The sequence below is a fragment of the Nicotiana attenuata genome, unplaced genomic scaffold, assembly GCF_001879085.1.
Source record: "Nicotiana attenuata strain UT unplaced genomic scaffold, NIATTr2, whole genome shotgun sequence".
Classification (NCBI taxonomy): Eukaryota; Viridiplantae; Streptophyta; class Magnoliopsida; order Solanales; family Solanaceae; genus Nicotiana; species Nicotiana attenuata.
In genome coordinates this window covers 227215-241537 of record NW_017671309.1, presented here as the reverse complement: position 1 = coordinate 241537, position 14323 = coordinate 227215, and the positions used below count along the sequence as shown (strand labels likewise).

Sequence of the window (14323 nt, the reverse complement as noted above, 5' to 3'; positions counted from 1 at the left end):
CTCTTGGGTAGATTTGCCAAATGGGCCACTTAAATGAGTGAATTCGACATAGAATATAAACCAAGGACTGCAATTAAGTCGCAAGTCTTGGCTGACTTCGTGGCCGATTTTAGTACAGGATTATTACCTCTGGCAACTAAGGAGGCTGTAATGGTGTCGGAATCGATATCAGGGGTTCGGACCTTATTTACAGTGGAGCTTCCAATGTTAAAGGGTCCGGGCTCGGTATATTCTCAATCACGCCTTCGGGGGAAACCCTAAGGCAAGCTGTCAGAACAATCCCTTTAACTAACAATGAAGCAGAGTATGAATCTTTGATTACAGGGCTCGAATTGGCCTAGGGACTTGACTCCGAGGTCATCGAAATCAAATGCAACTCACAGCTGGTGGTAAATCAGGTCTACGGGATCTTCAAAACCAAAGAGGAGCGCAAACAACAATACGTGGAAAAGGTCTAGGCTCTATTGACGCGATTTCGGGAGTGGTCAATTACTTATATCCCAAGGGAAGATAACGTAGAATCAGACGCATTGGCAAACCTTGGATCATCAACGGAAATAAAGGGATCTGAGTCTGGGGTGGTAGTACAACTGATGAACTTAGTCCCTGATACAGATGGTTATTATGAGGTAAACTCGACTAATTTAGTCTGGTACAGATAGCTGTCACACCCCTTTTGTCACCTCACTAACCATTATAGATAATAAAATATTTGTAAAGCTCAAAAGGGTTTTCAATTAGAAAGTGACAAAGAATTGTGTTCAAAAGGACTTTTCAGAGTCGCCACCTGACATTTGGTTTCGGTGTGTCAGGTCACCATTTTTTTAGAAATAATTTTTCCTTTTAAAACACTTTGGACTCTAAACTAAGTCTCCACCAGAGTTCTAAGTAAGGGGGTTTATTTGACTCGGGGAGAAGGTGTTAGGCATTCCCCGAGTCCCGTGAAAGTCACAGTTGTGTAATCGATCTAGTTGGCTTTTAAAATATTCAAATTGAGGTAAAAATAAACACAGAAAATAAAAATAAACACAAAAGAGGCTCGAGGTCGTTCCCACCTAATAAAAAAATGAAAATGAAAATAAAAATAAAAATACTAGGAGTTCTACTTTTGGCTTCCAAATACAAATACTTCGGGGCATAACCCTAAATAAGATGATAACTAAGGGAGCGACCTGTAGCCTTAGAAGCCAAAAAAATAAAGAAAATGTCCTAAAAGTTGCCTACCCAGGCGTGGTCGGCCTAACATGCTATTGGCGGATAATGTAATAAAAATAAAGTAAATAAAGTAAAGTAACAACTCATTTTCAGCCCAATTTCTTTTAGTTGTCTTATAATATTTAGACCCGGGCCAAATCAATTCATCGTTATACAAATCAAAATAGCTTGCTTTCCCGTAATTATTCAACAAACCAAGCCAATAAGAAACTAATTAATTTACCCACTTTATGAAACTCCCCAAATCAATTCATCGTTAATCCACTAAGCACCTTTGCTTGTTTAAGAAATCAGACAACAGTAAACATTTAGCACACTAATTCAAGATAAAACGTCATATGTACACAGCCGGGTAAACTAAAATCAAGCACAATTTCATTGTATATCAAAACACACAAGGAAGAACACTGAAATTTAATTAAGAACAAGGTTTAGAAATGGACCTTTATGTCAAAGATCTTGCCATTAACACCTACGAAACTCAGTGATCTAAGAAGCCCGAAACCGAAAACTCGGAAAACTACCTCAGCGAACCTCGACTGGAACGCGATTCCGCACCTCTGTTTCGATCTTCTTCTTTTGGGATGAGATTAAATAATAAACTGAAACTTTCTGTCAATTGCCCTCTCTATGTTTGCCGTTTTTCCTCCTCTTAGCTACCCCTTTGATTTCTTATTTTAGCAAGGAACTCAATTTGATTTTTTTCATATGGGATTCCTTTAATTCCTTTGTTTTCCATGGATCGCTGTAGTCAACAAAAACATTGCAGCTGAAGCCCAAATCTTTTGCTCGATGTCCATTTTCTTTAGGCTGTTTGTTTTCTGAAAAATGAGTTCTTTGGAGAGCTTTTCTCTTCTTTGTAAGGGAATCTGTCTCCTTGGTGGTGTGTGGCCGTTACTAGGGTCTTTTCTAAGAGATTATGTCTATCTCTTTTTTAGGGAAGTGGGGGTATGGGCTAAGGGATTAATTCTGAAAATGGGCCTAAAAGGATGGATTGTTTTAGCCCAAATTTGATTCTTTCTCATTGAATAAGACTAAAAATACTACCCCATATACTAATTAATCCTACTTAAGTAGAAATAACTATTAAAACAAAACTAACCGTTAAAACAAACCTATTTTTGATATTTTTCAAATATCATACTAAAAAAAATAAAAATGGGATTAGATTAAAATCATTGCAAAATTAAAATAATATTCCTACCAAAGATACTAATATTTTTGAAAATAAAGTGGAACTATTTTTGTATTTTCAAATTTTATGTAAGGTAGATATACTAAGAGTAACTAGATAAAATATCAATTACCTAAATAAAAGAAAATATTTTTATAATTTTTATTTTTGTGATAAAATAAAGTAAAAGAGTCAAAACTAGTTAAAATAGCGATATTAGACCTAAACTAAATATCTAAACGCTAAAATGTGTAAAATCTCAAGGAGGGTCAAAAATTACATGTCTACACAAAGGAAGAAAATGCGAAGATTAAAGACTTGCATGAATATTCAAATGAAAGAAAGACTCAAACAATACTTGAGCAAAAGATGTTTTTATTTACAAAAACATGCCAAAAGACAGATACAAGAATTGGAAAAAGAAAAAAAAGCTAAACTGCAATATCTCCGGAACCAGGAGGAAGAGAAGCATCCACGCCCCTGGGAGAAGTAGATGGATCCACCGATGGCTCAACATTTGATATTCACCAGTTCGGCCTTCAGCATCATCATCCTCCGATTCTTCTTCAGTTCGCGGGAACTCAGAACCGGAACCAGAAGGACCAGGAGCATCAAACCTCACCGAGAGTCCACTTTTTGCAGCTAACTCAAGCTCATGGGCCTTAATAATTTCAGCATCAAAATCAATGCTACCAACTTTAGCATCTTTCAAGGTTTTTCTCCTCATGCTGTACATAGCGTAAGTTTTCTTAACAACGAGGGAAGCCGCTCGGTGCTTAATTTCTTCTTTGAGTTGGGTTACCTCGGTAGAAAGGCTTTCCTAGGAGGACCTATCAGATCTGAAGCTAACATCAAGGTCATGGACAGTTGAACTAAAGAGCCTGTTATGCTCGATAGTTTACCTGTACTTCTCCTCCAACTGGGCATGTTTCGCCCTCGTAGCAGCAAGCTCTTTAGTTTTGGAATTCAAGGCTACCTCCAAATTATTCATCTTTCAGCGGAGGCAGCCTCACGATCGGATGCAGCAAGAACGATATTATGGACTTCACCCCATTTAGCTTTAGCTTCTTCAAACTGAATCCTCAACGGGGCGATCTCTTGGCTAAGGGTTTCCACCTCTTGCTCGCTTTGCTGAAAACGAGCTTCCAATACAACGGCCTCAGTGGCCTTGGCTTCTAGTTCTGAAAGGCGAGCGGCACTTTGCTCCTGCTCTACCAAAAGCTGATCTTGTGCAGAAGTAATTTCTTCCTTCTCACGAACCAACCTCTGAAGGCCCTCGGAAGCAAGAAAGTTGTCCTATAAAGCAAGGTAAAACTCAGAATACGTTCATACCAAAATAGAAGAAATAACAAAGGAAGAAAGAAACACACGCTGCAGCATTGTGCATGGCGTTGTTCAACAAAAACACTCCCGAGAGTGCCTGAATCTTTTCCCAATCTTTCTCTGAAGCCAAAGGCTTCAGATAATTAGCAAGCTCCACTGGCCGGGATAGCAAGTTGCATCCAGTAGAGACCGAAAGAGTAACATTCCTCCTCCTTTGTGGATCTTCAGAAGGGGCAGCATAATTTTGCCCTAAGATCCCATGAACTGGGGACTGGGGAAGAGGAACACCTTCTTTACGGTCAGATGTGGCCGGTGGGGATGATGTAGCAGTTGCTGGTGGAAAAGTGGATAAAGATGGAAATGATGTAGCAGTTGTTGGTGTTGGTGAAGATGGAAATGATGTAGCAGTTGTTGGTGTTGGTGAAGATGGAAATGAAGATGATGGAGTTGAAGAATGAGAAGCAACTGCATCAAATGCAGTGCTAGTTGTTGGATGCTCGCCAACCAAAGACGGAAGGGACTCGGTATTCAGCCCCGCAGTACCGGGCATAGCAATTGGGGCCAACTAACGGAAGTTGGCATTTTCTACTAAATCAAACTCCCCCAAAGTGCTGAGGCGTCGTCCTCGGTTGGTGTAACTAAATTAACAGATTGAGTATTTTGTTGAGTTGATGATGAACGTTGCCTTATGTGTAGAGAAGCCCCATCATCACTAGCTTCTCCATCATTATCGATCATCACGGTGTCTATGACCGGCTCAGGAGGGGGGCTACTGATCACAACTTCTGGAGATGACTCGGGTGAAATATTCTTCACCCTCTTATTCTTTTTCCCGGCCACGGAAGAATGCCTTCTTTTTAGCTGCTTGTTCTCTGGCCGGGGATTCCGTAGTAAAACACATGTGCCCAAAGTAGGCCCGGAGACACCTGTTCGAGTAAGCACCTCCTGAAGCAGCCTCGCCGCATCAGCAGGATCAGCCAAGACGTCCTCCTCAGGGACAACAACAGAGCCTGCAAGTAGACCTGATTTCAAGAAAGAGATAGAAGGGATCAATCAATTTCTTCACGTAAAAAGTTGAAACAAGGTTAGTCTGAATTACCATGACTTTTGGCCTTTCACCCGTATTAGATGGAAAACTCTTTCCATGTACGGGTTTTGGGCGTAGTAACGTCCAAGATCTTTTGGACCCACTAGCCCAAGCCTTCAACCATAGACGGAACCCATCGAGTTGTTAAAACAAGCGTAGAATGAAGGATCAATACAGATATGGAAGAATCCCTAACCAACTAAATATAAAACAAAAGGCTTACGAGTGCAGTTCCACGCTTTCGAAAAAGATGAAGCCGTTACCGAAATGATATCATAGGTGGAAACTAGAACGAACTGTTCCATCCACCCATGGTCATTGTCTTCGTCCATGCTAGATAACGGAGCATGGTGGCCACGCTTGCAGAGGTTTATCATTCCCCCGCGGAAGATCTTGGGAGAATAGAGATTCATCACATGAGCTAAAGATAGCTCGTCTCCCATTTCCTGGCACAATGTCGAAGCCAGGCAACCTTCCTCCACACAGAGGGACTTACTTGTGACAAACATACCTGGAAGAGGAAACAAAACTCCGCAATAACAGAGTCAAGCTCTCCGTTCAAAGAAAACGTACCCAAAGTAAATGGATACGTGTAAAAGTATGTAAAACCCTCCTTGGGTAGGGTCACTCGCTCTGATAGATCAGGAGCAACAATATCCGAATCATGGCAGCAACAGTTTTCCTTCACAGTAGGAATGCTAGAGGACGGATAGAAGAAAGATACTTACTGACAGCCAATGTACGAGGGTTAGCAGTAGGAAATTTCTCTTCGAAGTCTTTTGTCGTAATAGGACTTCTAGGGATGATGGATCCCACTTTTGGAGGAGCTGAGTCCTCGACCTTATTTTTGTTCTTTGAAGAACTGGTACATTTTGAGGAAGAAGCCATTGTACGGAAGAACGAAAACATTTTTGCTTGAAGAGAATTAGGGAAAAAATGAAGAGCAGGATGCAAGTTGAATAAGGGGAGCTTGGAAAATTATGGAGTATAAGAGATAAAGTTGATGTGTATAAGCAAAAGTTTTGGCGGCTAAATTCATGGCCATGATTACCTCGATAATCGGCAAAAGCTATGCTAAATCATGGGATGACGCGTGTTCGGGGCATTAAATGTGGAGTGGCGTGCGTCTAATCAACCGTCAGAAGCCTTCAAAGGGAGTTATAGTAATTCCCGCCAAAAGAATGTTTCTACCAACTTCCCAATAACACAAAGTTATGTCACCAGAAAGCAGGGGAACTATCTGTATAGGGTAAGATATGCTATGCCACGTGGCCGTCCAAAAAGGGGACACGTGGAAACTAAAATGGGGGGAATGTCCAAGACCGAAGGCAATTATTCCGTCTGTCACCGGGGAGAGTAACACTCATAAGGATGTAATAAATACTCCTCGTCCGGTAGCATTTAATATGGAACTATCTGTATGGGATAAAATATGCTATATGGAATGATTGCATGAGAAAGTGACACGTGGAGTCTAAGATAGAGGGTGGCTGAAACTGAAGGCAACCATTTAGTCTGTTACCAGAGATAATGATACTCATAAAGATGAAATAAATGCCTGCCACCCGGTAGAATTTAATGAAGAATATTCTACAATATTTAGTATATTGCCCGTTACAAAAGAATATGGCATTTATGCCCGCCATTACACATTTTTCAATGACCCTCATAATTGACAATAAAGAGGGGCTTCATCCTAGGACCTTGTTCCCTAGGTGTAGCTATAAATAGTGAGCTCTACTATCATTGTAAGGACACTAATGTTCTGGCAAACATACACTACACTATGTTCAAAGCTTAATACTACTTTATCTTCTTGCTTCTTGATTACATTGTTGTTGCACCCAGAAGTCCAGCTCCCGAAACAATTATTTCTACTATTTTGTCTATATTTTAAGGCTAAGTATTCTATTTTTATCTAGTTTATCTATTATTTTAGGATCAAATTAATTCACTTGTCTATAAACCACGTATAAATTCAACTGTACTATTTTACGGGTAAACAGTTTGGCACCCACGGTGGGGCTTAGACAACTGTGTAATTAAGTTGGTCCTTGCCTCTTTTACTAACGTGTTTTGGTTATTTGTTCTTAGCAAAGAATCATAGAAAATGGCAGATAATGGTGTTAACAACACACACAACCTTGAGGCCCATGGAAACCAGCCTCAGCATGAGGATTCAATTAGTGATACCCGCAATAAGGGGAATGATGCCATGCCGGTCAACGGCCGGCGGTACCCGCGACATGTTCGGGAGGCGACTCCTGATGATGCTGAAGAGAAGCATGTCGTTGAAGTGGTAAGGGTCCTGTAGGAGCAGCAAGAGGTCATTCTAGGCCATATCACACGACATGATAAGGTTATGACAGAACTAAAGCAGGCGTTATCCGGAGCTTCCAATAACGCGAATGGACGAGGTCCAGTTCCTCCGGTGCTCTCGCAAATTAGCAACGCAGAGGGTCGACAACAACACCCCGAGGGGCGAGTTCGGTTTCAATGGGACCGGGGGGAGGATATTTGGTCACAATAATGAGAGCGATCCCTTCAAAATCTAACTCATACGGTTTATGAGGGAAGTGAACACCCGCATGGACCAAATCCTAGATGCATCACCAGTGCTGAATGGACCAGACTCAAAGAAGTACACTCAATTGACGTACAAACCAAACATGGCACCAGAATTTTTCCCATGCGATTTAAGCCCGACGTGCCGAAATATGATGGGACTTCAGACCCTCAGGAGCATATCACCACTTATACAACAACGATGAAGGGGAATGATTTAGCTCCCCACGAGATCGAATCAGTTTGGCTGAAAGAATTTGGAGAGACTCTCACAAGGGGAGCCTAGATGTGGTATTCGTTGTTGCCCAAGCACTCCATCGATTCCTTTTAGATGCGTGCAGATTCTTTTATTAAGGCCCATGCCGGCACTAGAAAGGTGCACACCCGAAAGGCCGATATATTCAGAATTGCACAAGGAGAGTCCGAGTTGCTGCGGGAATTCGTAACCCGATTCTAGAAGGAAAGGATGTTGCTCCTGGCTATTCCCGATGAACGGACGACTGAAGGATTCACTAAGGGTTTGAATCTGAGAAGTTCTGATGCTTCCCGAAAATTGAAGTAAAGCTTGCTCGAGTTCCAAGCGATGACCTGGGCGGATGTTCACGAGGATGATCAGCTTGGCTTCCCGGCGTAGGCTAAAGGTCGGGAGAAGAACAAAGAGAAATCAAAATACGACTTCGACATAGATAGACGGTCTTTTAGGGGTCGATTTTTGCCCTATAAACGGGCCGAAGGATGCGGCAGAGGTTTTCGGTCGGCAGACAGGGTCGTTACCAATAGAAAAACTGATCGCGGTCGAAACAATAGATCATTACAGGATAAGGAAACATTGGGTTCTCGAGATCCTTCCTACCCCAGACTTTCAGAATACAACTTCAACGTCAGTGTAGTAGAGTTGGTGTCGGCTATGAGGAACATTAAAGAAGCAAGGTTCCCGAAGCCAATTAGGTTTGATCCTAGCCATAGGGATCCTAATTTGTTGTGTGAATACCACGGGATGAACGGTCACCGGATTGGGGATTACCGGCATCTACGTGAAGAGGTGGCAACGCTACTGAAATTGGCCATCTCAAGGAATTCTTGAGTGACCGTGCCAAGAACAATTACGGTTGCAGTTGTGACAACGCGAAACCCTCAAAAGTGGGAGAAGACACCCTACGCCTCTGACAATCAACATGATTTTCGGGGGGAACGAGATTACCTTCTCGGCGGCAAAAAAGACAAAGGTATCAGTAACCCACAGCAAGATACTCCGGGAAGCCACTGAAGACGACATCACCTTCATGTAGGAAGACGCAGATGGATTGTTGCTACCACACAATGACACATTGGTAATTTTTCTAAATGTTTTAGATTTTAAAATCAAACGTGTTTTTGTGGATCTAGGGAGTCCGGCAATTATTATACAATGGAGGGTTTTGGAATAAGACAAACTTACCAGAAGCATCATCCCGGCCACAAAACTCCTCATCGGGTTTAACCTAGCAAGCGTGACAACCCGAGGAGAGATCCTGTTGCCCATGAATATAGAAGGGGTGATGAAAACGACCCTTTTCGAGGTGGTGGATGGTGATATGGGCTACAGAATTATCCTGGGAAGACCATGGCTGCACGGGATGAAAGTTGTGCCATCGACATATCATCAGTTGCTTAAATTCTCAACTCTCGAGGGGATCAACCAAACAAGAGGTGACCAACCGGCGGCAAGGGAGATGAATGCGATTTCAGTCTCCGGTAGCAAAGGGAAAGAACATGCGGCATAGCAATTACAGGAACCGACGTCTGCATCTAAATCAAGCAAAGTCAATCGGGGGGAGTAGGTATCAGAATCTTACTGTTACGACCCAAACGGATGGGCCGCGACGGGCACTCGGTACGTTACTCAACCGAGTACCAACGTAACGTATGTTTCATATCATACTATCATAGGTAAATAAGCCAGAAAGGCTATCGTGAGATAAGTAGAATAAAACATGAGGAAATACTAGACATAGGACGACCCAACATGATATACCGACTTATACATATGACATATGGGCCTATAAGGCCGAAATGATCATTTGTATACTCAAAACATAGGCTGACAAGGCCATACAAGTATCCATATACATGACATCTATCTACAAGCCTCTAAGAGTACACTAATATCATAAAGGTTGGGATAGGGTCTTGCCATACCAATTAATACATGTCCAAATCATACTGACCAAAATAGGCAACTCCGGAGCAAATAGAGTGCACCAACACCTTCCACTAAGTTGATAGCCTACTTGGAGGACTCTCAACCTGTCTATCGGGACCTATGGGCATGAAACGCAGCGTCCTCGGGAAAAACGGACGTTAGTACAAATAAAGTATATGTAAGGCATGAAAAGTAGTATATAATAGACATGAGAGAAATATGGAGTAAAATACTCAACCTGTAAGTCTGAATAGCTCAGTGAATCATGTAATATTTGTAATGTCATGCATATGCGTATAAATGTCATATCATGCATAGGTATATGCGTACATAACATCATCAAGCCTTTGAGGGCATCCCATCATATCATCTCGACCACTGTGGGCAAAATCATCAACGTATACCAGCTGATCAGGTGGTGGTGCGTATATAACGCCATAACCTTCCCCATACCCTATATACATATAATATATGCATATATAACGCCATCTGGTCATGGGTCAATATACTTGTATAAATGAATGCATGCTTAATGAAGTAAGTCAATAAGATCTCTTGGAATGTCATAAGATCATTATGCCTTTGATTAATATTATGAAATAAACTTTATCAACTTATGTATTTTTTGAGACCCATGAACAGATGATAGAATAATAGGACACACGGGGAATCAAGAACATAGGAACCCCTAGTACTTCTAAGAATAGTGTCATTTGCGAAAGTTGCGTGTTTGCTCGTTTTGTTTATATCATATGGATCATGCTAAAAGGAAAGAAGGGATAGCCTTAGCATACCTTTAATGTCAACTTCCTGCTTGTCTCTGTGAACAATCTCCTCCACGCCTCAATCTTATATGCCAAAGCTAGTCTTCTTCCACCTTTCTTCACTACGAAGAAATCTCCAATTTGCTATTATCCGGAGGAAACCGATGTGTGTATAACATCTATGTCGTTATCTACGTTTCCCTCAATCATAGAACTTAGTACCCATTTTTTTGAGAAGGAATATGAGTTATCTCCTTAAAAATGGAGGAGGGTCGTTGCTGTATACATAATTAAATCATGGGCTACTACACACAAAGGTGAAAGTGACGTTGCTGCCTCCATTTACCTCCATCCAAGACTTTATGTCACTTTAAAGATAAATTTCCTCCCACTCCTCAAAAATAGAATACATCACTCCTCAAATATGTATGTCTTGTTGCAGAACACTAGTTCTTTTTAAAATAATGAATAACTAACTTAAGTTAGATAATGAATTTGGACTCCACAAAATAGAGTATGGGCCCCCTAACATGAATACACCTAATAAATCACTTGACTCCTAAGAGGCCACCTATTAACTTATAATGCTTAGTCATTCTAGCTACTACACGTGGATTGATGCCCACAACAATAATTATCTACTAATTAATCTATTAAATTTCTACTAAAATCCAATATTTAACCAATTAGCCACATAATAATTTCTAGGTCTCATTCACTTAAATACTAGTATACTTCATATACCTTACTATTATGGTCACGTGGTATAAACCATTGCATAAATATGGGGTATTATAGCTCGGACCATTTTTTTATCCTAAAATATCAAACTTCGATGAAACTCATTTTCTTCAATTCGCTTATCCTCTCTCCTTCACGACTTTACTTATTACTTGTTTGAAATAGCATAATACTTATAACCTCAAAAATAATCTTTTTCTTGAACTTATGTCAATTACCTTAGGTGTAACACTTATGAGGTGCCAAGGTATTTCCAGGTACCAGAAGAGACGGACGCAACAAAGTCCACAACGGAAGAGTTTGAGCAATTCGCATTGTTCGAAAAGTTCTTGGAGAGGAAATTCCACTTGGAGACAGGACTGCACCCCGAGCTCAGCTCTGAGTTTATTGAATTTCTTAAATTTAATGCCGATTGTTTTGCATGGTCGCATGCAGATATGACAGGTATCCCAACGGAAGTGGTCGTACACAAGATAAGCCTGGATCTCAACATTCCTCCGGTAAGACAGAAAAAACGTCCATTGTCGAGGCCAGAAATAAATTCGTCAAAGAGGAGGTAACTCGTTTACTCGGTATCGGTTCTATTCGAGAGGTAAAGTATTCGGACTGGCTAGCTAACGTAGTAGTAGTTCCTAAGAAGAAGAATAAATTTCGCATGTGTGTAGACTACAAGGACTTGAATAAGGTGTGTCAAAAGGATTCGTTCCTATTGCCAAACATCAATCAAATGATTGATGCAACAGCCAGGAACGAGTTAATGAGTTTACTCGATGCTTACTACGGGTATAACCAAATTAAGATGAACCCGGAGGATCAGGAAAAAAGTTCGTTCATAATAACTTTGGCATATATTACTATAGTGTGATGCCCTTCAGGCTAAAGAGCGCCAGAGCCACTTATCAACGGCTTGTAAACAAAATGTTTGAAAGGCAAATAGGGAAAACCATGAAAGTTTATATAGACGATATGCTTGTTAAGTCTTTGAATTCAAGTGATCATCTTAAACACTTGCAAGAGACTTTTGACATCCTAAGGAAGCATAACATGCAGCTCAACCCTGAGAAGTGTGCGTTCGGGGTTAGTTCCAGTAAGTTCTTGGGATTCCTGGTATCACAAAGGGGAATTGAGGTTAACCCCGACAAAATATAATCCATCAAAGAGATCTCGGACCAGCTATCAAGCGTAAAAGAAGTTCAAAGGCTCACAGGGATATTGGTCGCTTTGAGCAGGTTCATTTCCGGCCTTCAGAGAAAAGCCATCATTTTTTTTCGTTACTCAAGAAGAAGAACAACTTCGAATGGACCTCGGAATGTCAGCATGCCTTAAGGGATTTGAAAAGTTACTTGTCAAGTCCTCCATTATTATCAAAGCCGAAGGAAGGCAAAAAATTATTAATCTATTTAGCAGTCTCAGAGGTAACAGTAAGCGCCATTTAGACTATGAGAGCGAAGGTACGCAATCTCCAATTTATTACGTTCGTAAAATTTTAGCAGGAGCAGAAACTCACTACCCGCATTTGGATATGTTGGCCTTAGCCCTCGTAGTCGCCGCTCAAAAACTAAGGACTTATGTCCAATATCACCCCAGAGCAGTGGTGACCACCTTTCCCTTGCGGAATATCCTTCATAAACCCAAACTTTCAGCTAGGTTGGCCAAATGGGCCGCTGAAATGAGTGAATTTGACATAGAATATAAACCTAGGATTGTGATTAAGTCACAAGTTTTGGCCGACTTTGTGGCCGATTTCAGTCCGGGATTGCTACCTATGGCAACTAAAGAAGCAGTGATGGTGTCGGAAATGACATCATGAGTTTGGACCCTATTTACGTATGGAGCTTCCAACGTAAAAGGGTCTGGGCTTGGCATAGTATTAACCACGCCTTCGGGAGAAACCCTAAGGTAGGCCATAAGCATAGTTCCTCTGACTAACAATGAAGCGAAGTATGAAGCTTTGATTGCAGGACTCGAATTGGCCCGAGGATAGATTCTAAGGTCATAGAAATCAAATGCGACTCCCAGCTAGTGGTGAATCAGGTCTACGGGATCTTTGAAGCCAAAGGGGAACGGATGCAACATTACGTAGCAAAGGTTCAGGCTCTGTTTGCTCGGTTCCGGGAGTGGTCAATTACTCATATCCCAAGGAAAGAAAATGCAAAAGCAGAAGCATTAGCTAACCTTAGCTCATCAACAAAAATGAAGGGGCCGGACTCCGGTATGATCGTACAGCTTATGCTTCTGGATGCAGATAACTATTATGAGGTGAACGCGACTAATTTGGTCTGGGACTGGAGGAATGAGATCATTGATTACATCGATCACGGAAAGATGCCTGAAGATCCTAAGTCATCCCGGGCACTACGCCAAAGCAGCACAATATAGCTGCAAAGGAGGCCAATTGTACAGGAAATCTTTCCAAGGCCCGCTGGCCCGATGCTTTGGAACCTCCAAAACGAACTATGTTATGCGAGAAGTCCACAAAGGAATTTGTGGAAATCATTCGGGTGCAGATTCCTTGGTACTAAAGTTGGTAAGGGCAGGATATTACTGGCCCTGAATGGAACAAGACGCCATAGTTTTTGTTTAAAAATGCGATAACTGTCAATGCTACGCACCATTGGTACATCAACCAGCAGAACCATTACCCTCGGTTTTGTCTCCGTGGCCGTTCATAAAGTGGGGAATGGATATCATTGGACCACTGCCGCCGGCCCTTGAAAAGGTAAGGTTTCTTTTGATTTTAAGTGACTATTTTTCTAAGTGGGTTGAAGCAGGTCCTTATCAGAAGATTGCTGAACGCGAAGTGGTGGGTTTCTTATGAGAGAACATAATTTGCAGATTTGGGATACCAAAAGATATAGCCTGCGACAATGGGGCACAATTTATAGGCGTAAAGGTCACGAAGTTCCTTGAAGGCTTGAAAATCAAAAGGATCACATCTTCGCCCTATAATTCGAGCTGAAATGGACAAGCGGAGTCAACGAACAAAGTGATTATACAAAATCTCAAAAAGAGATTGGAAGCAGCTAAAGGCAAATGGCCCAAAAAACTGCCCGTAGTACTATGGGCGTACCAAACAACGGCCAAATCGAGTACATGAAAGACTCCTTTCTTCCTTGTGTAAGGAGAAGAAGCCCTGATCCTGGTGGAAGTAGGGGAACCTACCCCGGGATATGTTCAGGCGAATGAAGAAGCAAACAACGAAGCAATGTTGGTCAATTTGGAACTACTCGATGAACGCATGGACTTGGCGCATATAAGGATGGCAGCTCAAA

The 14323-nt window shown here is 41.5% G+C and overlaps 1 protein-coding gene across 1 annotated transcript; it reads left to right on the top strand.

Moving 5' to 3' along the window:
• The first annotated feature begins 8938 nt into the window (after positions 1-8938).
• On the top strand, positions 8939-13430 carry LOC109207447. The gene is made up of 6 exons (XM_019370368.1): positions 8939-9121; positions 11309-11433; positions 11487-11834; positions 11927-12138; positions 12281-12698; positions 13013-13430. Exons 1-6 carry the CDS (start codon positions 8939-8941, stop codon positions 13428-13430), a joined length of 1704 nt encoding a protein of 567 aa, XP_019225913.1.
• Positions 13431-14323: the final 893 nt, after the last annotated feature.